Source organism: Saccopteryx bilineata, chromosome 4, assembly GCF_036850765.1.
Source record: "Saccopteryx bilineata isolate mSacBil1 chromosome 4, mSacBil1_pri_phased_curated, whole genome shotgun sequence".
NCBI classification, from domain to species: domain Eukaryota; kingdom Metazoa; phylum Chordata; class Mammalia; order Chiroptera; family Emballonuridae; genus Saccopteryx; species Saccopteryx bilineata.
The window spans coordinates 41340555-41366514 of NC_089493.1; the positions used below are offsets into that span (position 1 = coordinate 41340555).

General features: G+C 43.1%; 1 protein-coding gene across 4 annotated transcripts in view; it reads right to left on the bottom strand.

Moving 5' to 3' along the window:
• DAAM1 (dishevelled associated activator of morphogenesis 1) overlaps positions 1 to 25960 on the bottom strand; it is a 168511-nt gene that overhangs the window by 70581 nt on the left and 71970 nt on the right. For all 4 annotated transcript variants that reach the window (XM_066272980.1, XM_066272981.1, XM_066272978.1 and 1 more), the window contains exon 3: positions 8930 to 9019. In XM_066272980.1, coding sequence (XP_066129077.1) covers positions 8930 to 9019 — 90 coding nt within the window. The remainder of the gene's footprint in view (positions 1 to 8929; positions 9020 to 25960) is intronic.

Consider the following 25960-nt stretch of genomic DNA (forward strand, 5'->3'; position numbering starts at 1 on the left):
AAGTTTTGGTTCGTTCCATGGGCAAGTTTGCTTTCTGCTCCTTCATTACTGGAGCTGGGCACCAAGAGCCAACATTTGTGTAAACACAAACTGTGAGCTCAGCACCATCCTAGGCACCACAAGGCGAGGGTGGTTGTAGGCGTGGCCCGAGTGACAGGACTGGTAACACTGGGAGGAAAGATGCCCCAAACTGGTGTTACTGAGCAAAGGGATTACAGGAAGAGCAGGCAAATGCTCACCAACCCACTGCCCTTACTGGAACACAACTTTGGTGTAAGGGCTGCTAGAGGTGGAGAATCCTTAACTTTTGAACTCCAAATCTAAACTTTGGTGCTCACTCTGATAGCACTGCTTTTGTAATATAAAGAAAATAGTGAATCACAAGCTTTGAGATTATGCTACTTAGTGGGGAAAGGGCAATGAGGAATAAGATTTCAGCGGATTTCTGGGCAGAAAACTAAGGAAATCTCATCAGGGCCCAAATCACTATGTTCTCACAGTCACTGCCTAAACAGATACATGAAATGACAAATGCACGGTGGTTTATAGATGCACCTTTGTTTTTAAGCCCCTGGGTGAGAGTAGAAAAAGAGAGAGAAGGAAAAGGGTCCCTCCACTAGAAAAAGAAAACAAGTGCCAGGGTCGTCTCGACAACACACGCACTGGTTGCATTTTACATACTATTTATTTTCCCTTCTCATTTCAACAGAAATACGTGGTGGCTTTCCAACGTTCAAGCTGACGAGGCGGAACAGCACCCTTTCTGGTAGGTTTCCAGGTCCATGAGCCACAGCAGAGCCCCTCTCGTGGGAGACGCGGAGGGTGGAAGGGAAGCCAATGCCACTGTGTCACTCATCCACGTTGTGCCCTGCGCTGGCTCACGCACTGGTGTGGAGCACAGGCAGGTCTACAGATGATCCACCTTCCCCGGCTCCTCCTTCGTCTTCGGAGCCAGGGGTGTGTATGTGTGTTGAAGTCCACGGCTGAGGGCTCAGGCTTCCACAGGACACCCACATCAGAGGCAGAGGCGGCGATAACGGACACAGGCTCCTGGCTGTCCAGCATTGTATGTAAGGGCTACAGCTTTATGGGTGCTGAGCCAGCTTCCATGGGCAAATCCTCCTGCTCTGTGAGTCCCCCACCCATTCTGCCTCTCTGACGGAAATCTCACTGATACAAAATATACCATATGCATTTTTAAAAAAGAACTAGTTTACTTTTACAATCAGGAAAAAAAAATATTCCAAGGTAGGAGGGAGAACAAAGCACTGTGGGAAATTAGGGGAAGTTGTATAGAGAAAGGAATATAAATCATGACAAATCACCAAATAATTGTTTGTCTGTCTGCCTACCTTCATCTGTACTCTTCTGCAAACTTTTTTTTTTAATTCATTTTAGAGAGGAGAGGGAGAGAGAGAGAGAGAGAGAGAGAGAGAGAGAGAGAGAGAGGGAGAGACAGAGAGAGAGAAGGGAGGGAGGAGCTGGAAGCATCAACTCCCATATGTGCCTTGACCAGGCAAGCCCAGGGTTTCGAACCGGCGACCTCAGCATTTCCACTGCACCACCACAGGTCAGGCTCTTCTGCAAACTTTTGATGGTGCTGATTACAATTTTATGTGTTTTTCTTAAACCTTGAGTAGTTTCTCATGTCATTAAAATTATGACTTTTCAGTGGTTGCAGATACTCTGTTATGGTTGTTAACTCTTCTTCTAAGTTGCTTAGGATCCTTGGTTTTCAGGGACAACAATGTAAAGAACAACTCACATACAGTTCTTTATCGGTATATCTCTCATCATTTCTGTGGGATTAACTCCTAGAAGAGGAATGTTTCAGGCTCTGGATACATATTATCAAATGGTTTTGGTCACCATCTTCAGGTCAATCAGCATTTCATACTTAGGTCAATGTTCAAAAACATTTATCAACCATTATAGCATGGGCATCAGTGAACTGGAACTAATGATGCAATATAAAAACAGGGGCTGGGAGCCCCCTGCTGTGTCATGCCAGGAGTTAACCCTTGAGTCCCTGTATCATGGGGGAAGACTGGTGGGCCCTTGGGGGAAGAGTCAGATTGTTAGTGTGTTTTTTATTGGGAGGGCTTGAGGCCATAGCTCTTTAACTAACTGGAAGTTGATAATATTTCAACAGGTGCTAGTTCCACTGAGGTATCACCAGTTAATATCAGCTTGTGTTGAAGTTTCCACCTTTCTCTTCTCCAGGCTGAACAAACCTCAGTTATTTCAGACTTCCTTCCCACCTCCTTCCCCTAGTGTCTTCATTTTCCCAAAGTTTAGGCCTCTTTACAGGTTTCCTAACAAGCCCTACGAACTATTTAGTAAAGATCAGATTAGGCCAACAGTCTAAACTTAGCCTTTTAAGTGTTGGCAAAAGGGACAAAGAACTACCGTATTTTTTGCTCCATAAGATGCACTTTTCCCCCCCAAAAGTGGGGGGGGGGGATGACTGTGCGCCTTATGGAATGAAAAATACAGTATTTTATTAAGTATCTTAACACACTATTTGGTTCAGGATATTTTTTTTTCTTATTTTCCTCCTTAAAACCCTAGGTGTGTCTTATGGTCAGGTGCGTTTATGGAGCAAAAAATACGGCAAGTACAACTCAAGAGGGGAAGTGTACCGTGTGTGCAAACATAGCTCAACGGTTGGAAAGGAGCCGGTTTCTGCATGATTGGATAAAGGCATGACAACATCAGCTTTTTCATTGGCGCAACCGCTGGATGGGTCAGTGTGGTCATCTCAGTCACGTACATGTACCCCCAGAGCCGGGCGGCTCCCTCTCCTGTGTCCCACAGCCTGTCTGCCTACCCTGTAACGGAGCTTATGAGAAGACCTGGCAATTATTTGATTTTATCTGCTTCTCCTCCCAGGACTACCCACTCTGGGTAAATGGACTTATTTGTTTAATCATCCTCAGAATCTAGCCAACAGTCTGCCCTAGAGCAGTGGTCCCCAACCTTTTTTGGACCGGTTTAATGTCAGAAAATATTTTCACGGACCGGCCTTTAGGGTGGGACGAATAAATGTATCACGTGACCGAGACAAGCGTCAAGAGTGAGTCTTAGACGGATGTAACAGAAGGAATCTGGTCATCTTTTAAAAATAAAACATCATTCAGACTTAAATATAAATAAAATGGAAATAATGTAAGTTATTTATTCTATCTCTGTGGACCAGTACCAAATGGCCCACAGACCGCTACCTGTCCGCGGCCCGGGGGTTGGGCACCACTGCCCTAGAGAAAGAACTCAATATACATCAGGGGACTCACACCCCAACCTGCTCTTCACCGATTCATTGTTTCATTAAGTGCAGTACCTGACGCTCAAAGATTGTCGTTTCTCACCACTTCACTCTGGGATTATACACTAATCCGCATCTCTCAGAGCCTGGAAATACGCAGAGACGGCAAGGGGTTTCAGAGACACAGAGCCTGGAAACGCCCATCCTCATCCGTGGACTATGCTGCCTTCATCTAGTCCTTAGAGAAATAGAGGGGGAAAGACAGCCAATCCTACTTCTAATCATGACTACTGCCACTTTCTTAAACTCCTTAGCTTTAGGAGCACAAATGCCAACTGAATCCATTATTGGGGTGAAAACTCAATGGTAGGAGACCAAATCAGGTCCTTCTAACGAAGTCTAGGAATAGTGCTACCGAAAGCTAGTTTTCTCCTGTTTACCTTGGTTCCCTCTCCCAGACCTTGACTGACATCTAGCGAGGCAGGTACTAGAACTCCAAAGCTCACGCTAATGTCTACCAAACAACGACAGTACAGAAGAAGAGGATGCCTAACTTGTCCCTCCTCTCAAACCTTCGAGGCAGAAAGCCCAAGCACGCAGGCCTCCCCTCCCAGCGGACCCCCAGCGGACCCTCAGCGGCCTCTCCTGAGGTACTGGGAACAACCAGAGGATTAACGCACCATCTTTCTTTTCTAGCTGGTATGTTTGATAGTCATGTGGAAAACTGATGAGTCCTTTTGTCTTTAATTCCACCACTTGAGCACATGTTCCTTTAAATCTGTGTTTTGATTAAACCACTCCATCCCTGCACTCCAAACGCTCGGGAGGATCTCACACTCTCAAGGAGCTGAAAGAAGTGCATCCCCGATGACCATACACAATGCAACTTCAATCTGTGTGTGCGTGCGGTGACAGGAGCATTCCTTTCTGGGGAGGGGGGGGGAACGGATCCAATCAGGATACGCAAACCAAAGAAAGACACCGCAGGAAAACCATCAGCTAAATTTTCCGCCACTTTTCCTAGATGTCGTCAACATCAGTGCTCCGCACAAATCACAGAGGCTGAACCGCGGCCAGGTGAGGCGAGACTCGGGAGGATTTAATTAAACTAGAGTCCAGCAGCTCAGCAGCAGGGCCGAAATTCACCTTCTCCAAAGCCAACCTCGAAAGATACAGAAATGTCATGTGAAGATTACAACACCTTGTACGTAAGCCTTGGCTTCAAGAGAATCAGAAATGAAAGGAGGAAAAATGAGGTACAGTTGTCACATTCTGATCTCTGCCTCAAACATCTGACGTCATGACAGCTAAATGTCTAGCGCCACTCACTTTGCAAACTCAGAAGCCCGGGAGGGGGGTGTTCTAGATACTTATAGGGGCCGGTTGAGTCACACAGCCAGCACAGTTGCTCCTGTGAAGAGCTGCAGTTAAAGACGATGGCTGCCTGTGCCGATGAGATCGCTGTCTCCATAGTGCAGCTAATACACCATTTTGTTTTGTCCGCTCTGAAGACCTACTCCTCACTTTTCCCAGGGTTTAAAAATCATGTTAACAATAAGCAAATACAGCATAGCCAGATGCCTTTCGTGGTCAGATGGTTCATTGTTTAAAAAGCTTCAGTTTAAAATCCAAAAGATTGTTAACAGATGCAGTTTCTGGCTGAAGACTGGGAAAAACCTCACTTAAACAAAAGAGTATGTTGTGATTGGAGCTAAAAAGGGAATTACCTTTAAAGATAAGAACCACAAACATTTCCTATTTGAAAATACTGCTCCCCTTCCCACCAACAGGACCTTTTTGGGGACCTTTCATGAAAGTTAAAACATTTGACTGGGTTGCTGCGTATGACAGACTGTGGCTGACCGACCAGTCCAGTGATTCCGACAGACCTGTTTGGACTTTCAACAAGGCCACAACAGCCATCCCTTGCTCTCTGCCGGATTACTCAATTAGGCAAAATTCCAATTAGTTTCTTTCCAATTCTTTTAGCCCCAGAAATACTTTTGCTGCTTTCGTTTTGGCTCTGGGAATAGGTTTTCAACTAGAGACTTAGATAGAGAAGTTTGAGAAATGAACACAGAGCCTGATAAGCAGACAGCCACTGCTGGGACTTCTAGTCACCACTGGATGGAAAAGAGCCACTTGGCTGAGAGAGACCGGCCCCATCTTCGGTTCCAGCCCTGTGCGCTTTTAAATAGAAAGTCTGCCTGCCTTTCACCGACTCACGTGCCTGTTTCTGTTGGTTTACATGGGCCCTTACTCTGTGGCTCCACTGTATGTAAGAACATCTGTAATACCCTGGGTTCTAATCTGAAAAGACAAGAAAATCTGAAGGAGCCAAGGGCAGGGAGCTTTCGCTCAGCCTTTGGTTTGGCTTGCTAGTGACGAGCCTGATTTGAAAAGACTACCCAAGAAACAGTGCAAGAAAAAGAATCTGTCCTCGGTATTAAGGATGGCCACCACAGCGCCATTCGGAGATGGTCAACCTGTCCCTTAGAAGATCACATGCTCAGAGGAGAGGCAAACATCACGCCCTTTCCGCGCTTAGATATTTGTGCTCTTTCATTTACTGTGCTAGTTCTGGATTTATTCAGTTTCAGACCAAAGGCATAGTATGGTATTAGCAGACCGAGGAGCTCTAATCAAGAAAATCTTTAGTTAGGCACTGCTTGCTACCAACCATTTTAAAGTGAGGCAGATCTATCAGCCCTTGGGACTCCCTGGAGAGTTCAAATGGCTTTCCCCCTCAGCTGTGCCACTGCTAAGTCACAGAAGAAACCCAAGCTGCTGGAATGAAGTGAGCAGGAGAACCGTGTTCTCAGAGATCTGGGCAAGCTGGCCAGGTACTCGCAGGAAGGGGCCATCCATCAAGAAATGGGATTCCAAGCCAGTGGCCACATCCACATCCATCCCCCTGCGAAAACCCCACCACACTTGCAGGAGACATGGTTTGCAAGGGGATCCGATAGGCCTGGAAATTGAAAAATGAGCAGCAGCTGCGAGCACGAGGTCATTACTATTCTCCAGGGTTTGCCTTTTCTAATCTAAGGGGCAGTCATTTCCATGATTAACTTTCAATTGCTGTCAAGGGTGTAATAAAATCTGGGAAAGAAGAAAACTTTCCCCTCGGTAAGCGGCTCCTATTTTCCTGCCTCTTCCCTCCAGGGCGTATTTCAATCCCCACTTCATATTGCTTCCTAATTTTGAGGGGGGGAAAAATCTGCTCTCGGATGAGCCAACATAGACAATGTCCTCTGTGTACACAGGCACTTGAGGACTTTTATTTCTCAGTCCTAAGGGCCAGGGCTTTAAGACAGGTCCCTAGTTTCCAAAGACCTTACAATACCATCACTTGCAGAACTGGGCAAGTTATATTTCATTTAACAATTCTTTCCCAGTGTATTATATCTGCTTCCTGAATCATGACAATCAGTTCGACAACAGAGAGGTTTTCTAGTTGAGAAGATGTGTATGAGAGAAAAGAGGAGAAGAGGACACACTCATTCACAAACACCCCTTCCTGGTTATGACAGAATCAGGAACCCTTAAGACTGCAACCTGGTCTGATCGGACAGCGGCTTGAAGATCATACTGAGAAGTTACAGCTGGACACGTCTCTCAGCAAGGGCCCCTGCAGCCAAACCCCACTCACGGTTTTATCAATTGTAACTGCTCAGGTGGAAAATTAAACGTGCTTCAAATTTTTGACAGTTCAGTATAACAGTAATGATAACTTAGTGGGTCACTCATCAGGCATTCATTTCCAAGTATCAGAAGCTGGAATTAGAGAGCTGAGGAAGACACGGTGCCTCACCACCAGAGGCAGAGAGTCTGGCTGGAGAGGGGACAAGCAGGGTCCTGTGCAAGTGCTCCTGGGAGGGTGGCACGCCAATTACACAAGGCAGCAAAGAGGGGCACAGGTGCTGCGAGATAGCCATGTGGGCAAATGGAGGACCCAAAATGCATTCAAGTCACTTAAGAAAAAGCTTTCCTGACTGATACTGTGTCTAGAAAAGATACACAATTGCTATAGTTTCTTTTTATTTCCCTGGGACAAAGGTGAGTAATTGGAGTGTCTATTGACTGTTGGAGAGAAGTAACATTTCTCCTAAGTGTTATCCCTGCCCCTTATGCTTACCCCAGCTTAACTGAAGTTGCTCTTGGAACAGAAGGGACAGTGGCTAAAGATGGCTATGAGCAGGACTGGTTCCAAAAACGGGACAGGAATAGTCTAAGAATTTGCCACAGAGTTTAAACGATGGCAGACCAAACTTCATCGCAGGAGATACAGTCCACGGAGTGATGCCTGGTACCAAGGATGCTGGGGAATAAGAGCTGTAGTGTTTCACTGTGTATCCATTCTTCCCTTCTACAAAGGTAATAGGACCCCCAGCTTTCAAGTGGGGGTTGACCACCCAGAATAAAGACTGTGTTCTGGCCCTGGCCGGTTGGCTCAGCAGTAGAGCATCAGCCCACCATGTGGAAGTCCCAAGTTTGATTCCCAGTCAGGGCACACAGGAGAAGCACCCATCTGCTTCTCCACACTTCCCCGTCTCCTTTCTCTTTCTCTCTTCCCTCTCCTGCAGCCAAGGCTCCACTGGGGCAAAGTTGGTCCAGGCACTGAGGATGGCTCCATGGTCTCCACCTCAGGCGCTAGAATGGCTCCAGCCGCAAGGGAGCAACTCCCCAAATGGGCAGAGCATTGCCCCCTGGTGGGCATGCCAGGTGGATCCCGATCGGGTGCATGCGAGAGTCTGACTGCCTCCCCACTTCTAACTTCGGAAAAATACAAAAAAAGAAAAAAAAAAGACTGTGTTCCTTGAAATGAGGTGTGGCCATTTGCTAACAGTAGGATGTGAGGGGGCATTCAGATGCATAACTCCCAGGGCATGTCCCTAAGAGTGGAGGTGGGAAGTTCTGCCTTCTTTCCCTTTCCTCCGTCCTTACCTTGGAATGTAAATGGCTGGAGAGCCACCATGAGGACAAGGCCTTAGAGATGGCAAAATGGAAGCCATTAGAAGGCGGTCACACCTGTGGTGGCACAGTGGATAGAGTCTACCTAGAATGCTGAGGTCGCCAGTTCAAAATCCTGGACTTGCCTAGTCAAGGCACATATGGAAGTTAATGCTTCCTGCTCTGCCCCTCCCCTCTCTAAAATGAATAAATGGAAAAAAAAGATCTTAAAAAAAAGGAAAGTGGTCACAGAAGACTATGACCCCACACTACTAGTACTGACCTACCTATGTATGAACTTTTACATAAAGAGCAGGAAGGGGGCTGGTGACTTTGATTATTGTTTAAGCCAATGTAATTTTGGGTCTCGGTTGTACGGGATTATGAATAATGGTTACATGTAGAATTGTGCACCTGAAACCTGTATAATTTTGTTAACCAGTATCACCCCAATAAATTTTTTTAAAAAATGAATAATGAATAACACTGACAGGTACAAGGTGAGGATGGGAGGTGTCCAGTGAAATACTGATAAAAACAACGTCCAAGGAGCTGGCACTTTGCCAAAGGCAGCTTCAATGTCATGGCAGAACATGCTCAATCTGGTCTGTACATTATAGACAGCTGTCTGAATTCTGGCAGAAATGGACGAGCCAAGGGAATCAAAAATGATAACTTTCCACTTAACCACATACACAACGGAGATCTTACCTTTTTCTTGCTACAGTATATTTGCCACTTTTTCTCGGCTGGAAGTGCAAACATGGCTTCCCTGTGTTTGTCTGTGAGGTCAAGTTCATCCTGAAAAGAAAAATACTAATTAGTATTTCACAGATTATGTGTTATCTCTATAAAGAAAGATCAGCATCATCAAGGAGAGAAGAAAGACACCATCACATATTTAAATGAACTCAAAAAAGACCAGGAAGCTAAATTAAGTTGTATGTTCCCATCATCATAAAAGCGCATCCCTGGCATGGGGCTTGGCACCGAGCATAGCAAGGGGGCCGGGGCCCTGCCTTGCTGAAGGGCGTGGGGGAGCGAGCTCATAGGGACCAGATTGTCCTGAGCTGTGTACACTACTGCAAAGGGCCCACTGATCAGTAAAGGCCATCCAAGCTCAAGTTTGGAATGATTAATCCTATTACAGATCAGGGTTTGCTACAGCTTGCTCCACAGACACTATCAGGCTGGGCCCCGAAGGACCAGGACTTGACAAGAGGAGGAACAGAATCAAAGGCCGGGAGATGGTGTCTGGAGGACACAGACCAGTTTGGCTGAAGCACTGGGATCATCATCAAGTAGCATCATCACATAAAAGCTTTGGGAGGTAAAGGGTGACCACTGTGTGGAAAGTCTTAAATGCCAGCCCAAGGAGTTAACTGCCTTGACCAAGGAGAGCCGATGAAGGTTCTGAGCAAGGAAATGACAACTTCATCGCCATAAACTCCACTGATATTTATTCAGTATTTTATGCACCAAGTGTCACGCAGGCATATTCTCATGTATGTCTCACAACAACTCTAATCATTCCACTCATTATTACATACTCATTATAGTAATAATTCCTATTTAATACAGCTGGGGGAAATTTAGCACTGTGCTCAAGACCACACACCTGGTAAGTGATGAGCTGGGTTTCCCGCCCAGAGCCGTCTGCCTCCACAGCCCAGACACTTGGCCTCTCAGACCAGAGTCTGGAAATGTTCATTTTACAGTGGTGTACAGCTTAGATTGGACACTATGGGAAGGCAATTTACAAACATCCATAAATTATGAATGACAACAGTGGGATAATGAATAGAAAGTGCTTAGAGGAAAGTTCTTGGCATTTAATAACTCAGTCCACAGTCAGTAGTATTATTGGTATTGAGCACCTAGCCCACTTTTATTCCTACAGGGAACGTTAACGAGTTGAGGGTGGCAGATTGGTGGGTGCTATAAACTAATGCACAAGTAGGTTTAGAACACTGAAGAGTAGAAACAAGTCCCCTCTCTGAATGCCTCTGGTGCAACCTGCAATTCTGCCACTCACAGACACTGACTTCCTCTCTCACATGCCCACCTCCATTTAGTCATCAAGTCCTATTATTTCTTCCTTGAAAGTCTCATCATTTTCCCTTTGTTTCATTTCCAAAGAAACCACCCAAACGTATGCCCTTAATAACCTCTCCCTTGGCTTCTGGCAAGACCTTCCACATGTTCTCCCTTATCCTTCTACTCCTTTCCGCAGAGGGCCATCATTAAGGAGCAAATTCTCGAACCCGAGCCAGCATCAGAATCACCTAGCAGACTCCTTGCATCGCGGACCGCCCAGTGTTTAGGACTGAGCAGGTGGGAGGAAGTATTAAGAATTTCCATTTCTGGCCTGACCTGTGGTGGCACAGTGGATAAAGCGTCGACCTGGAAATGCTGAGGTCGCCGGTTCGAAACCCTGGGCTTGCCGGTCAAGGCACATATGGGAGTTGATGCTTCCTGCTCCTCCCCCTTCTCTCTCTCTCTGTCTCTCTCTCCTCTCTCTCTCTCTCTCTCCTTTCTAAAATAAATAAATTTAAAAAAAAAATTAAAAAATTAAAAAAAAAAAAAAAAAAAAGAATTTCCATTTCTAATAAGTTTCAGAGTGTTGCCAATGAGGCTGGTCCTGGGACCACACTCTAAAACCACTGCCCCCAAAATAAAGCACCTGTGCTGTTTCGAGCTGCCAGTTCATAAAACTTCATTCATTTCACATTGGCTACAAAATCAATTCTACTATATGTTCCTCAGCCTGCCTGAAGGTCTTCAGTGTATAACCCTGTTGGTCAAACAAGTTTGTAAATATGATATATAGGTTTGCTCGCTTATAGTTTGCATTGGGTGTGGGGGACAGGTTGTAAGCAGGCAGGGTTCTATAGCCTAAGGCTTAGTTTTTTTGTTTGTTTTTTTGTTTTTACAGAGACAGAGAGTGAGTCAGAGAAAGAGAGGGATAGACAGGAACAGATAGACAGGAACGGAGAGAGATGAGAAGCATCAATCATTAGTTTTTCATTGCACGTTGCAACACCTTAGTTGTTCATTGATTGCTTTCTCATATGTGCCTTGACTGTGGGCCTTCAGCAGACCGAGTAGCCCCTTGCTGGAACCAGCGACCTTGGGTTCAAGCTGGTGGGCTTTGCTCAAACCAGATGAGCTCACACTCAAGCTGTTGACCTCAGGGTCTCGAACCTGGGTCCTCTGCATCCGAGTCCGACGCTCTATCCACTGTGCCACTGCCTGGTCAGGCTGTTTTAAGACTAAGCCTTTCCCACCCTAAGTGACTTTGTATCAGAGACTTCCTTGTTTGAATATTGGATTAAAGGTTTTGATTTCTACACTATAAAATGGGGCAGACCGGGGGCTTGCTCTCTCTCGGTTCCTGAGATTAGCATTAGAGGAGAGAGCAGAGAAAGGCCACATGGAGGAGAGGAGAAGCAGCCAAGATGGTGGAGTGCTGAAGAAGAAGCCAGTTTGTGCAGAGAGAAGGAGATAGGGAAAAGAGGTGAATAAGGCTGGTGAGGTAGAAAACTTTGATTCTAGGAAATTCAGATAAGTCAGTGGCTTTGGGAGCCCTGAATAGAAAGGGAAGTGTTTTCCACTGTATGTATTTCTTGCCTGCCGGGTGAAAGCTAGGATAAAGATGATGACCCACCAGTTCTTGGCTCTGTTGTTTCATTACCATCTGTCCGAATCAAATGCGAATCTGCATGGGCCAGGCGGCTGTGATGGTGGCCATAGCTACTGGCCATACAAACCCCAACTTGCTCTGCTGGGCTTCTTCTGATTACCCCCTGACACCCTGTCTTGTTAACACCCACACCACCAGGACCTAGCCACTCAGGGCAGTCCTGGTACATGCTGTCTTCCTGGGGAAGTTCTTAATCTCATTCATCTTCTACTTCCTCATCTCTAGGCTGGGCCGAGATTGTTTCTCTTGCGGGGCTGTTCTGAGGATTAGCAACATCCACTAAGCATGCAGCAATGCCTGACAAGGGTGGGGATGGGGACGGGCAACTGTACTGTTGTTATTTCAAAGTTTAAACAAAAATCTTCTTTAAGAACAGGGTAAACAGTTAAGTCACTAAAACACACCCACGTACTATTATTACATCCTAACCACAAAAAAGCTAGTTTACAATTTCAACAATGAACAACCAGGGAAAGAACGATAGCTATTTACAGTAAGTTCCACTATGAGGGAACATGCTAAAAATGTTAAAATTTTGGCATCCAACTATTATATATGTGAAGTAATTATTTTTCTTCCTTTCTTTTTTAATTTCCTGTAAGTCACACCTGCTTTTACCTGTTGATGAATGGGGAAAGTAATGGTGACATAAAGCATTTCCCAACTATTAGGATTTCTTTTTTTTTTTGGGGGGGGGGCTCTAGTTATTCAAACATCTTGATAACATGGTGCGTAGTTTGGGGAAAAGTTTGTGATTTGTAAGAGAGTAACCAGTGTTATAATGTTGCATCTTTGGCTACACTACAGCTCTGTGTTTATGCTAACTGAGCTGAGGTGTGAAGAAACATGAATCGTAAAGCCTAAAAATTCACAGCAAAGGGTATTAATATTGCCCTATTTTTCTTTAGAGGTAGGAAATGTGCTTTTGCCGAGACACAGAAATGACTGATTTTGAATTAAGGTAACACAGTTGGACAAGAACTTAGTGGCAGGTGGTTTCATGTAAGAAGTGAATTTCCATAAAATAAATTAAAAACTGCTACAAGGCCTCTGGGTATAATTTTAGATTACAGTAAAAAAAAATGGGAAGGAATTAATGGATACTGATAATAGTAACGGCTAGCAATTAGTGAGTAACATTCTGTGTGCTCAGTATTAGTGTTTTATATGCATTTAGTTTATCCTCACAACAATCCTATTAGGTGGGTAATATTACCTCCTTTTCCAGGAAACTGAATTCAGAAAGATTAAAGAGCTTGCTCAAGGTAACAAAGGTGGAGGAGGGACTTGAGTCTAACTGTCTGGTTTCCAGAGCCCACATTCTTAACCGCTGGCCTGTTCATTCTATTGATCATCGACAGGAAGGCAGACTCATAATCCTGGTGCAAATATGAAAACGCATGCTGTCTGTTAGCAGAAAGAGGAGCATTTGTTGTCAGACAACCCTGAGTTCCAGGTCTGGCTCTTATGGGTTAAACAACCTTGAACAAGTAACTTAACCTCTTGTTTGTCAAATAAGTTTGGAAAATGTGAATTTTATGTTTGCTCGCTTACAGTTTGTATTGGAGGCTGGGCAGAGCCAGGTATATGTGGGTCTGTGAAATTGCAAATTACCTTCCTGCTTGGGGAAGGGCCATTGTTTTACTGATGTTTGCTGGAGGAGAGGTTTTCCAGCCAGAAAGTTTTGGAAAGGAAAGAGCAGAAGGGGAAGAGAGATTCTGCCCCCACCACTAAGAAATGCCCTGGGATTTCTTTCTCCTCCCTGGTCCTTTGCCCTCCCGGGGAAAAGCAGGTTTCTGGCTTCTCCCTTGACTCTTTTGTAGCTTGCCTGTCTTGGTGAGACACCAATAAACAGAATGGCCCACCATCCTCCTCTGGCTCCGCTGTTTCTTTATCGTCTGCCCGAATTCAATGAGAACCTGCATGTGAATGGCCACAATGGCGGCAGCCCTTGGCCTTACACTTCTGAACTTCAATTTCTTCACCTAAAGAATTAGAGTGATAATATATGTCTGATAGTTATCTTAAGGATTCATTCATGCCACCAAAAAGCATTTGGAGCCTTCTCTCTCTCTGTCTCTCTCTCTCCCCCTCTCTCCTCTCTAAAAATGAATAAATAAAAAAAGAAAAAAAAAAGCATTTGGAGTGACTACTAAATGTTAGACATTGTGCTGCATACAGAGGACAAAAGGTATCAAAAGCTCATATTCTTGAGCAGGCAGAAGGGAAGTCAATCACATGATGATCATGCAGGAGGCTGAGCTTCAAGAGCCCACTTGCTGTGGGGGAAGATGGGGCAGGGAAGGCTGTCCCAAGGACTTGAAGTGAGAGCTGACAGATGGCTAGGAATTAAATAGTTTATTAAAGGGGGGGGAAAGCACTATAGACAGTGGACAGCAAGCCCTTGAAGGCCACTATGAACTCTGGTCTTTATACTAAGAGCAATCAAAGGTCACTGGGAGATTCTGAGCAAAGAGTGACAAAGATGAAATCAGATAATAACTGGGAGTGCCTAGGCACAATTCCCAGGATGTAATAAGACCCCCACCCGTCCATTCCAAAATTTCTCTGCTCTGACTCATTCCATTTTAATCATATGGCTGAATCAAGCATGCAAAACTGTAAGAGATTATCACAGCCTTAGCGATCAATCAGCACTTACTCGCTGTCCTACCCATTCCAGGACCATGGCCAGACCTTATAAAGAATACAAAGATGAATAACAGACCCTAATTTCATGGAATTTAGAATCTAGCTAGGAAGGTGAGATGACAGAAGGCTTCAGTGATTCCTTTTCAGAATAAAGTGCAAATTCCTTAGCTGGTAGGTTGAGATCCTTTATGATAGGGCCTTTGCCAACCTATCCCACCTCACTTCCTCCTCCTCCTCTTCCAATAGCAGCCACAGTTTAGGACTTTGGATCACGCCCACTTGTTTTGGAGGCTGGCAATTAACTCAAAGAAACAGAACAAATTTAGTTTCTGCCACTATACCTTATACCTGGATGGCCTAGCTCCATTCATTGGCTATATTTTTTCCCCCATGTTACTGGATATTTTTAAAAGTTGATGAAAGGAAAATGATTTAGTGAGTGATGAAAAGAGAAGCATTTTCACCAAGCATCATTCCTTTCCACGGAAAGCTTAAGTTTCTGAAAAACCAGTGGACAAAACTCTTCTTCTTGAAGATATTAATTATATTTTTATATCTTTATAAAATTATTTATATCTTAGCAAAAAGGTATTAATTTGTGTGTGTGTGTGTGTGTGTGTGTGTGTGTGTGTATATATATATATATATAGTTTAAATTTTTCTTATTTTTTAATTAAGAAGGAAGAACCTTTAAGAGAAGCCCAGCTGTGGGAACTAAAGTTCTAGGCTTCACCCTTAACAAAGCATATTATTAAGCCCTACTTCTAAAAGACTCTGGACAAAGAAATCTCACCAATCCTATGCTCTGGAGTAAGCAGGCAGCTCTATTGAGAAATCTACATAAATCAGAAAACAATAGGCACAGTATAAATAAATCTAAGGAAATGGATTGATTTGCTAGATAAAACAAGAAGAATTTTGAAATAATATACAATAAGGGTCTTGAATGACTTGAAAAACCTCTTTTCAGCAATGTGAGCTAAATGGAAATATGGAATTATTTATAAAGCCTGCAAAGCAATATTAAAAGCGTTCATTCTTTGAAAATCCACCAAATCAATAGGTTTCAGGGAGCCAATAAGCAAGCTTCTAGCTAACAAAAGAAATCCCTAATAAAGGAATTCAGGATTTCTACTTCTAAGGAGTTAAGCTAATTCTTTACATACATACTAATATATTCACAGGGAGGAGGGAAACATGTGATTAATGCTGGGGAAACAGAGAAGAAAAATGAGGCGAGGGAGAAGCTAAGACAGGCCCTTGGAGTCACCTGACAATCAACACATTGTTTTGTGTGTGTTTTTGGTTATTTGAGTTGTGTGCGTGTGTGTTTTACTTTTCAATGGTCCTTGACAAGGTAACCCTCTATCTGACTCCATGTACACCGCTCACAGAATTTCTAACCATATTATTACTCAGACAAGGCTAATTTTTCTCCTTTAGGCCAAAATATACCAAGTATTTGCCCAGAGCAAACAAGCCCAATTCATCCATCCTAGCCAGAGCCGCAGCCACATGCCAGTTTCCCCACATGCCCAGCAGGCAGCCACCCTGAGGTTCACCTCACACCCAGCACTATTAGCAATTCCTGCCATCTCTGCATGTAACCCTCCGCTCCCATCCTGCTGCTCCACACTGCCAGATACAAGTCAGTGTAGAGAGACAAGTGACTAGGACTTGAGTCATATGACATGGTGGTAAATACAACATTGCAGGGAAAAGGCCAGGCCAGGCGGATGGTGGGCTAAAGGGTGACACTTTAGCAGTAGGGAGAAAACATACTATTAGGCTGTGATAATTCATGAAATTTAGGAACATCCATTCCCACCACAGCAAATGACCCTCACACCCAGGAGTCTTGAATTGCCAACACAGCTCTTAAAATTTAACCACAGTGACCCTGAGAACAGTATTTTATCTTCTCGGTGATGGTTTGGAATCTGAAAGGTAAATAAGATTTTTGTCATATTAGGTAGAGGTACATTCAGTGAATTATTAGCTGTTCCTAACCAGTCAGGAAAGACCTAAATGGAAATAACCTAGCTTTCAATTTCAAAAGGGATGTGTACACACAGAGAACAAACCTTTAAGGTTTTCAACTTGTAAGATTTCTGCCAACATTCTTAGTCATTACACAAAATACCACAACATGACTCACCACCACCTACACAGTAATATTCTGTCTGATAGACATGTCTTCCTTCAACATATAAAAATAAGACTTGAGAAATCCCACAGGCAAAGGCTGACTAATAGAAATCATTTTTGGTTTCTTACTACCAATGGTTGAGTGTTTTATGCTCTTGCCCTCCTGCCTTTAATAGTAGGCAATGCAAACTAGGTTTCTTTCGCTACACAGAGTGTGCTGCTAACCCTGCAGCCTTCTTCTCATTTAGCTTCTCTGCGTTATTTCAACTAGAGACTCATTAGCGTCACTTTAACTTTTAATTAGACTGCATCACCAGCAGTTTCCCAGTAATCTAAAAGAAATAACTCTATTCTAAATATATGTTAAAATCATCTTCCAATATCCATCCAACCATCCTGGTTTCCAGCTTTTTCCTAATTGAGTGGAGGGGCTTTGTCTCCTGGGACACAGAACCAGCTGTAAAGTGACAGAAGAGAAAAGCACTGGTGGGTAACTGTGAAGTCAAGCTCCACACATGGCCCCCTCCCTCAGTGCCACCAGCCCTGCTCTCACCAGCCCCTCCCACACTGGCCCAGCACAGCCTCCACAGGCTTGTGGCAGCTTTGGCGACATTTTTAAGTTTTAACTGTGTCAAAAGATACCTAGGACAATGAGTCTCTTCTCACATTATATCTACTTATTTATGTTACCATGTAATAGATGGCAGAGAAACTGTTAAGGACAGAAAATATTTCTTTTATTATTATTATTATTATTATTATTATTATTATTATTATTATTTTCAGTGAGAGAAGAAGAGGCAGAGACAGACTCCCACAGGCTCCAGACTGAGATCCATCTGGCAAGTCCACTAGGGGTCGATGCTCTGCCCATCTGGGGTCCTTGCTCCATTGCAACCACAGCCATTTTTAACAACTGAGTTAGAGGCAATGGAGCCATTCCCCGCGCCTAGGGCCAACTGACTCTAATTGAGCCATGGCTGCAGGAGGAGAGAAGAGAGAGAGAGAGAGAGAGAGAACAAGAGGGGAGTTTGTTTCTCCTGTGTGCCTTGGCCAGGAATCAAACGTGGAACTTCCACATGCCAGACCAACGCTCTACCACTGAGCCAACTTGCCAGGGCAGAAAATATTTCTTAAATCATTATCACCCTTATCCTTTTAACTTTGTACCCTTCGTGCCAACCACTGTGGTGCTTTCATAGTAACTGACCTGCAAACGAAGAAGATGAGCAAAGAGAATGACAACAGATGATGGGATGCAGGAAGAGTGCAAGGACCAGCCCAAATCTACCACTACTGCTTCAAGAATAATTCAAAGCACAAACCCAACTGTTGAGAAATTCAGCATTCATTCATTCATGCACACAGGCACATGTGCACTCAAATACTTACGGAGCATCTCATGTGTTATCCCTCAGCACTTCGTTATTCATTCAGGCCATAAGCATTACTGAGCACCTATTCCGAGCCAGGAGCTGCTCCCGGCCCTGGGAATCCTGGGGGTAAAGCAGCCAGATGCAATGCCCATGTGCCATCCCTCTCTGAAGATTCAGGCTGCATATTCACAGTGCATGTAACATAATGGGTGTCTGTATGGGAAGAAACTTAAACTACCTGAGTGTTTAAAAGATGGCAAGGGACTTTTTCTTCTACATTCAAGAAATGCCCATCTTTCCTGAAAATAACACACACACACACACACACACACACATATTCTGAGTGAGCTTTCAGTCATTTGGTTTAGTTTAGTTCTTAAATATTACATTGTGTAATGAAATAAACAACTAGCAGGTATAGGCGGTTTCTAGTGGATTTATTTAAAATTAGGCAAGAGAGAAAAGACACAACTTTTTCAGGGATCTGGTTTAAAAAACAACATGTCTTCTATATGGGAACATGTAGAGAGTTGAAGTCAGACAGCATGCTAACTCCATGTAATTTGCACATGGTAGCCTGAGGACTGAGCAATATATATCATACACAGTGTGTCCATAAAGTCATGGTGCACTTTTGGCCGGTCATAGGAAAGCAACAAAAGATGATAGAAATGTGAAATCTGCACCAAATAAAAGGAAAACCCTCCCAGTTTCTGTAGGATGATGTGGCAGCATGTGCAGATGATGATGTAACACCGTGTATACAGCAGAGCAGCCCACGGCCATGCCAGTCGAGATGTGGACGGTACAGAGGAAAGTTCAGTGTGTTCTGTGGCTCACTAAATTAGAATCCGTGACCAAAGTACAACGTGAATATCAGCGCGTTTATAACAAAGCGCCACCACATAGGAATAACATTACTCGGTGGGATAAGCAGTTGAAGGAAACCGGTAGTTTGGTGGAGAAACCCCGTTCTGGTAGGCCATCAGTCAGTGAGGAGTCTGTAGAGGCTATACGAGACAGTTACCTAAGGAGCCCTAAAAAATCTGTGCGTGAGCCCACATCGAACTGCACTGAATAGGTATGAAACTGGGAGAGTTTTCCTTTTAGTTGGTGCAGATTTCACATTTCTATCGTCTTTTGTTGCTTTTCTGTGACCAGTCAAAAGTGCACCATGACTTTACAGACACACTGCACACTGTGTGTGTGTGTATTTTATATATATATATATAATATATATAGTTTATATATATTATATATATAGTTCTACACTCAGCCAGAAAGTCATAACTAAAAGATGAAGCTGATACCGAGCTCCTATAGCACATATGAAGAAACAGTTTTAAATTCCAGCTGAATTCTGGGAATTGAAGGGAGGGGAGGGGAGGGTTCTAAACACAGTTAATAAAAATCAGAAGAGAGTTTAGAACTAAAATACACCATCTACATATTGGGAGTTTACCTTCCACAGGCCATGTGACATATATTTTGCAAAAACAAATGATGTGTAGATGAATCCCAGTGCATCATATACAGTCTCATGTGCAGTGATTTGTGGAAATTACTACTGTTCCAGCCATTACTGAGACACATTTTCAGAATTACACTTGAAAGCTTACTTAAACCACACTACTTATGGAGATCATATTATTCTCCAAGGCATTTAAAACCTATACTGTCCCTATATGGGGTCATGTAGAGAGTTGGAAAGTCAGGATAGTATATTAACTCTGTAATTTGCAAACAGTAGCCTGAGGATTAAGTTCACTAATCAGATTTTTAAATTGGAGCCAAAATCTAAGTAGGTACATATTGCTCAGAGTCTCATCAAGATTCATAGTAATGAAAGTCATGGAGACCAATGGAACAACCATTTTTCTTATCACATTATTAAGTTCAGAGGCAATTTTGCAGTATTTGCATTTTTTAAAAAAAGTTTTTTTTCTTCCATCTCTCCATGCTCCCTCCATTTCAATCCCCATAATCCAAATTAAGATGTACCCAGAAATAAATGGATTGATAACAAAGTATCTAACATGCAGTCAAAAATCTAAATTTAACCTCCTTAAGAAAAGGACAATTGGAAAGCCCTTAGCAAGATAAAATATAAATTTGGGACTTCAGGGAATAAAATGGTTTTTGTGGACCTACCTTAAACTTTACTGCATTTGGTTAGCAAATCAGAGGACAAGAGAGAAATTTAAGAAGCCAACCTGACCACTTGACTGTCTCTAAGCAGACAGGATCCCAACCAGTACAAAGAAATGTATCCCGCCCACCCGCATGAAGGTCTACTGCCAACACTGCCTTGAGTCTTAGAAGTAACGCAATGTTCTATTCAAAAGTGCAACAGGTATAAGTAAGCAAAGCCACCTATATCAGCATCACCTTATAGCACAGCCATCAGCTGTTCTCTGGGCCAAACTTATTTATTTAGAAAGTTCTGGGTTTGGATTTTTTTTTATTTTATTTTTGGTCTAAATTGTACGTTGGCAGCAGCAGCTCACACCTGCTTCACAGAAATTAAGCACGGAACGCGCTGTAGCCCACATCTACATTCCCACTTCGCTTGGTGATATACGGCATATTTTCCTGCTGTTCTAAATTTGTCTATGTCCTCATCAAGTTGATTTATCCAAAAAATGCCACAGTGTTAAGCGAAGATCTACTCGATGTTTTTTTCCTTCTCTGTCAACTAATAATGTCCTTTACCTAATCATAGCCTTTATCTAAACAATTTTCTCTTTTGATCTTTATAGGATTGTCAAATAAAAGTAATTTTTAACTTCATGGAAATAGAACCATTTTAATATCAATTCCTTCATTAGACCCTTATTTTTGGCTTCCAGACAACTGAATACTTACTTTGAGACTATTTTAGGCATATCTTTGAAGTCTTTATATAGTTTGATTTCCTCTGCTTAATTACTGAGCAATCCTTTACATTCTAATTAAGAAACAATAGATTACAATCAGTTTCTTTTTTCTTTAATCATCTTAAAATGAAACGTTGTTGCTGCCCAATCTTTTCATCTTTCTTAGAGACAGGGAACTGAAACTTTCTATTCTTAGTCAAGGTCTTAGTGTAAAAGGCAAGTTTTAAAAATAAAGAGATACAAAGTGTTCATCAACTCTGGTGAAAATGGAAGAATTTTATTATTAAAGAGAGCTTAAAATTGCCCTGGTAATTAAAAAAAAAAAATTACGTTGGCTGAGAAGATGGGTAAACAATTCCCATGGCTACTAAAAGAACAAACTCTTACACTGGTAAATCCATAAGACTAATTTAGATTCCTATAGTACCTTTCAAACCACAGTGACTTCAGAATATATTGAGAAATTCAGAGATTACTGATGTGGGTTCCCAGGGGACTCATTTGGCACAGCTCACCTTGACTGAGAATTCACCTAATTCTGATACATCAACTGAATTCTCTCATTCCTTCTATCTTCATTTTCAAATTCTATGCTGGTTACTAATGTTAAGCATGTCCTCAGTACTTAAAATAATAACAAAACTCATCCACAGTAAGTGTATTTAGGAAGATACAAATCTTTCCAACAACCTATGGTATCCATCATCATTACCTTCCTCATTAAGATTGTAACTTTTTAAACAATCCTCAATAGTATATATAAATAATTGTTTAATGATTGGTAATGAATTTCTCAGTAAATTTCTTGAAAATATTTTATATTTCCTGGAAGGCACAACACCCTTTAATATCCCAAAACATTAGGCCCATTGGCCAAATAAATGAAAGACTAAAGCATTGGGCTTGAAATAAAGCCAGATTAACCAAAACATGGTAGAAAATGGAACTGGTGGCCCTGGCCGGTTGGCTCAGCGGTAGAGCGTCGGCCTGGCGTGGAGTCCCGGGTTCGATTCCCGGCCAGGGCACACAGGAGAAGCGCCCATCTGCTTCTCCACCCCTCCTCCTCTCCTTCCTCTTTGTCTCTCTCTTCCCCTCCCGCAGCCGAGGCTCCATTGGAGCAAAGATGGCCCGGGCGCTGGGGATGGCTCTGTGGCCTCTGCCTCAGATGCTAGAATGGCTCTGGATGCAACAGAGCGACGCCCCAGAGGGGCAGAATATTGGCCCCTGGTGGGCATGCCAGGTGGATCCCGGTCGGGCACATGTGGGAGTCTGTCTGACTACCTCCCCATTTCCAGCTTTGAAAAAATGAAGAAAAAAAAAAGAGAGAAAAAAAAAAGAGAAAAAAAGAAAAGAAAATGGAACTGGTAACATCTCAGGCTTAGAAAAATGTGGATGCATACTGCATATTATTTCCAATTAGATATAAATGCACAGTGATGCACAGATTAGAAATAAAAGCTTTTCTTAATAAGTCTGTAAAACTGATTCCAGGTACACAAGCAATGTATGTGCTGTAAGACATGGGATTTACTATAGTACACTTTAAAAATAATACCAAGACTTGTCTTAAACTTGGTTTCTCACCTAAAATCTTACCAGGAAAAGCAGTGGGACATTTTGTATGTTTCATAAGGTAAGAGAGCATAGGAAACCTAAGAGGAAATATCAATTCCAGTATCACTGTTGCTGTAAAATATTCTGTAGATAACCTTAGTTCGTAACACTCGGTGCATGCAGGAGTCTATGCATTGAGTAGGAAAGGGGAAGGGGGCTTCTAATAATTTTATTTTAAAATTAAAATAGCCAGAGGAAGTGTGAATAGTACAAGTAGGCATTTCATCTCAACAGCTGGACTCAAAGGAAAACATACTTAGAATCTACTCAGGGAGACATACTGTATTTCCCCATGTATAAGACGCTTCTATATATAAGACACACCTTAATTTTGGGGCCCAAAATTTGAAAAAAATGTTTACATAAAGTTATTGAACTCAAGTTTTATTCATCATAAAATTCATACAACTCCTCATCACTGTCAAAACTCCCATCCAATAACTTGTCCTCATCTGTGTCTAAAGATGAATCACTGTCTTCAACAATGAGTGTAAAAATAAGCGCAAAAAAAAAGAGGAAAATGCAAGTTAAAAAAATCTGCAGCCAGTGTATAAGATGCACCCAGTTTTTAGACCCCAAATTTTTCAGGAAAAGGTGCATCTTATACATGGGGGAATTCGGTAACACCTTTTGCTAAATTTACCAAAACCTCATAGAGACGGCAAAGAGTAATCACTATGTTTTGTAACTATAACCAGTTAGCAAATATTTTGATGTACTTTGGTATATTTAGTTCATTAAAAATCCTGTAGAAAAAGCAGAGGTACTTTCCTCTGGTTCAGAAACAAATCTGATACATATAATTTTGCCAACAATACAACTATCCCACCCCCTTTCCAGGCTCACCTCTCAGAACCCCCAATGACCACAGCCTCCTTCCTGCTTCATTGTACATCTGTGTGAACGTACACTCCCTCAGCCTTCGGCCCTTTCCCTCTCACCTCCCGGCACTTACGCATGCTATCCTCTCTGTAACCCTCCTTCCTCTCCTCGTCACTTCAATGACTCCTACTTGTTTTCCACGTCTTACATTCAGTGTCACCTGCTCCAGGAAGCCTTCTAAGATCCTGCGTACTGGGTTAGGTGCCTGTGGGCTTTGGGAGTCTGTGTCAGTAAACAGTCCTCTCCTGGCCCAGAATGTTTGGAATTACTAAGAACTAGCTAGGAAATCAACAAATGGAAATGAAAAGTTGGGAGAATCCAACTTTCACCTGCAGACAGCTGGGCTCGCTGAGATCTCGATGCTGAATTAGACATTTGTCCACCAATCCTAAGGAGAGCTGAGCAACTGCAGAACTCCCCAAAGGGCACTCATCCCTGCGAAGCCTAAAGCACCAAGGGTCACAGAAGAGGTGTTTTCTGAAAGCAAGTTAATTTGCAGAAAAAAAAAGAACAAGAAAGAAACTAAGCTTCGCATTTTCCAAAGAGGAGACAGAAGAGAAGCTGGCCCTGTTACTCCCCGGCAAGAGGGTTAAGGGTGAAGAACGAAACGGAACCTGTAGGTGGGACTTCCTCTTTGTAAAGACATGGGAATAAAGGTCATTCCCCAACAGAATGTACTGACTGAGACACCCCATTTCGTAGCAATTGGTTGTATTGGGTAAGACTATGTGTTTAGTTACCTACTTCCCTTGTAGACCTTGAGCCCCTCAAAGTCATTAAGGATCGTGTCTGGTTTGCTCACCAGTTACTTTAGGGCCTGGCACTGAATATACATACGGATCAAAAGAAATGGTCTGTCAATTAATGACACATTCTTCTGTTCATCCCCAAAGAAATCTCCTATTGCTAACATTGAGATGGAAAGTTACTTGGGAGCAAAAAAAAAAAAAAAAAATAAGGTATATAATGTAGCCATGCTGTTTGGTGGGGAAAACCTAAGACCTTAAGAGCAGGGAAAAAAAGTATAAGACTTTAGCTGAATCTTATTTTAGGGGAACAGGACTGGGTCACAGATTGGATGTGTTCTTGATTTGTGGCTGAGACAGAGGTGAGGCAGGGAAGGTAAAACAGGAAAAAGGATTGATACTGAGAGGCATTAAATGCATGGTTCGCAGAGATTACACAGACTCTCAGGAGTTGGCAAATACACGGAGAAACTGGACCTTTCATATACTGTTGATGAAAATGTTAAGATGGTGCAGGCAGTTTGGAAAAACGTCTGGCAGGTCATCAAACGTTCAACAGTGTCACCACACAACCCAGAAATTCTACTCAGGTTTCTATCCAGGAGAACTGAAAATATATCTCCACACAAAAACTGGTATATGAATTCTTCCTAATAAAGACTGACAACAACCCAAATGTCTATCAATAACAAATAGAGCAACAAAATGTGGTCTGTCCATATCACATCTGGCAATAAAAGGAAGTGAAGTGCTGACACATGCTACAGTAGGGACGAACCCTGAGAACATGTATGCTAAGTGAAAGAGGCCAGTCACAAACGATTACACACGACCACATATGATACGATTTTGTTTCTAGAAAACGCTCAGGATGGGCAAATTCCCAGAAACAGAGTGGACTAGTGGTTGCCAGGAGACCGTAGGGCTGGAGGTTCTCCCCACCCTACCATTTGCGGGGTGGCAGTGAATGGGTAAGAAAGTTGCCTTTGGGGTTGATAAAAATGTTCTAAAATTTATTGTAGTAATTCTGTGACTATACTAATAGCCATTGAATTGTATAATTTAAAGAGATGAATTATATGGCACGTGAATTGTATCTTAATAAAGTTGTTATTTAAAAAGAAACTGGTGGCCCTGGCCGGTTGGCTCAGTGGTAGAGCGTCGGCCTGGCGTGCAGGAGTCCCGGGTTCAATTCCCAGCCAGGGCACACAGAAGAAGCGCCCATCTGCTTCTCCACCCCTCCCGCTCTCCTTCCTCTCTGTTTCTCTCTTCCCCTCCCGCAGCCAAGGCTCCACTGGAGCAAAGTTGGCTCGGGCACTGGGACGGCTCCATGGCCTCTGCCTCAGGCGCTGGAATGGCTCTGGTTGCAACAGAGCAATGGCCCAGATGGGCAGAGCATCGCCCCCTGGTGGGCATGCCAGATAGATCATGGTCGGGCACATGCGGGAGTCTGTCTGGCTCCCCATTTCCAACTTCAGAAAAATAAAAATTAAAAAATAAATAAAAAGAAACTGGCATGGTGTGAGACAGACCCCCCAGAAACTACCGCTTCCTGAATTGGAAGCCTTGTTTCTCCTGCCTATGACAGGCTACCTGCTGGCGAACAAGGCACTCCCCACCGCCCACCTTCTTTAAAGGTCCCCACGGCTGACCTCCCGTAAAGGCTTGCTTTATTTATGAGATGATAAGGTTGCAGTAGGCTATTCTGAAAGCAACCCATTTGGTATCACTTTTAAAAACATCAG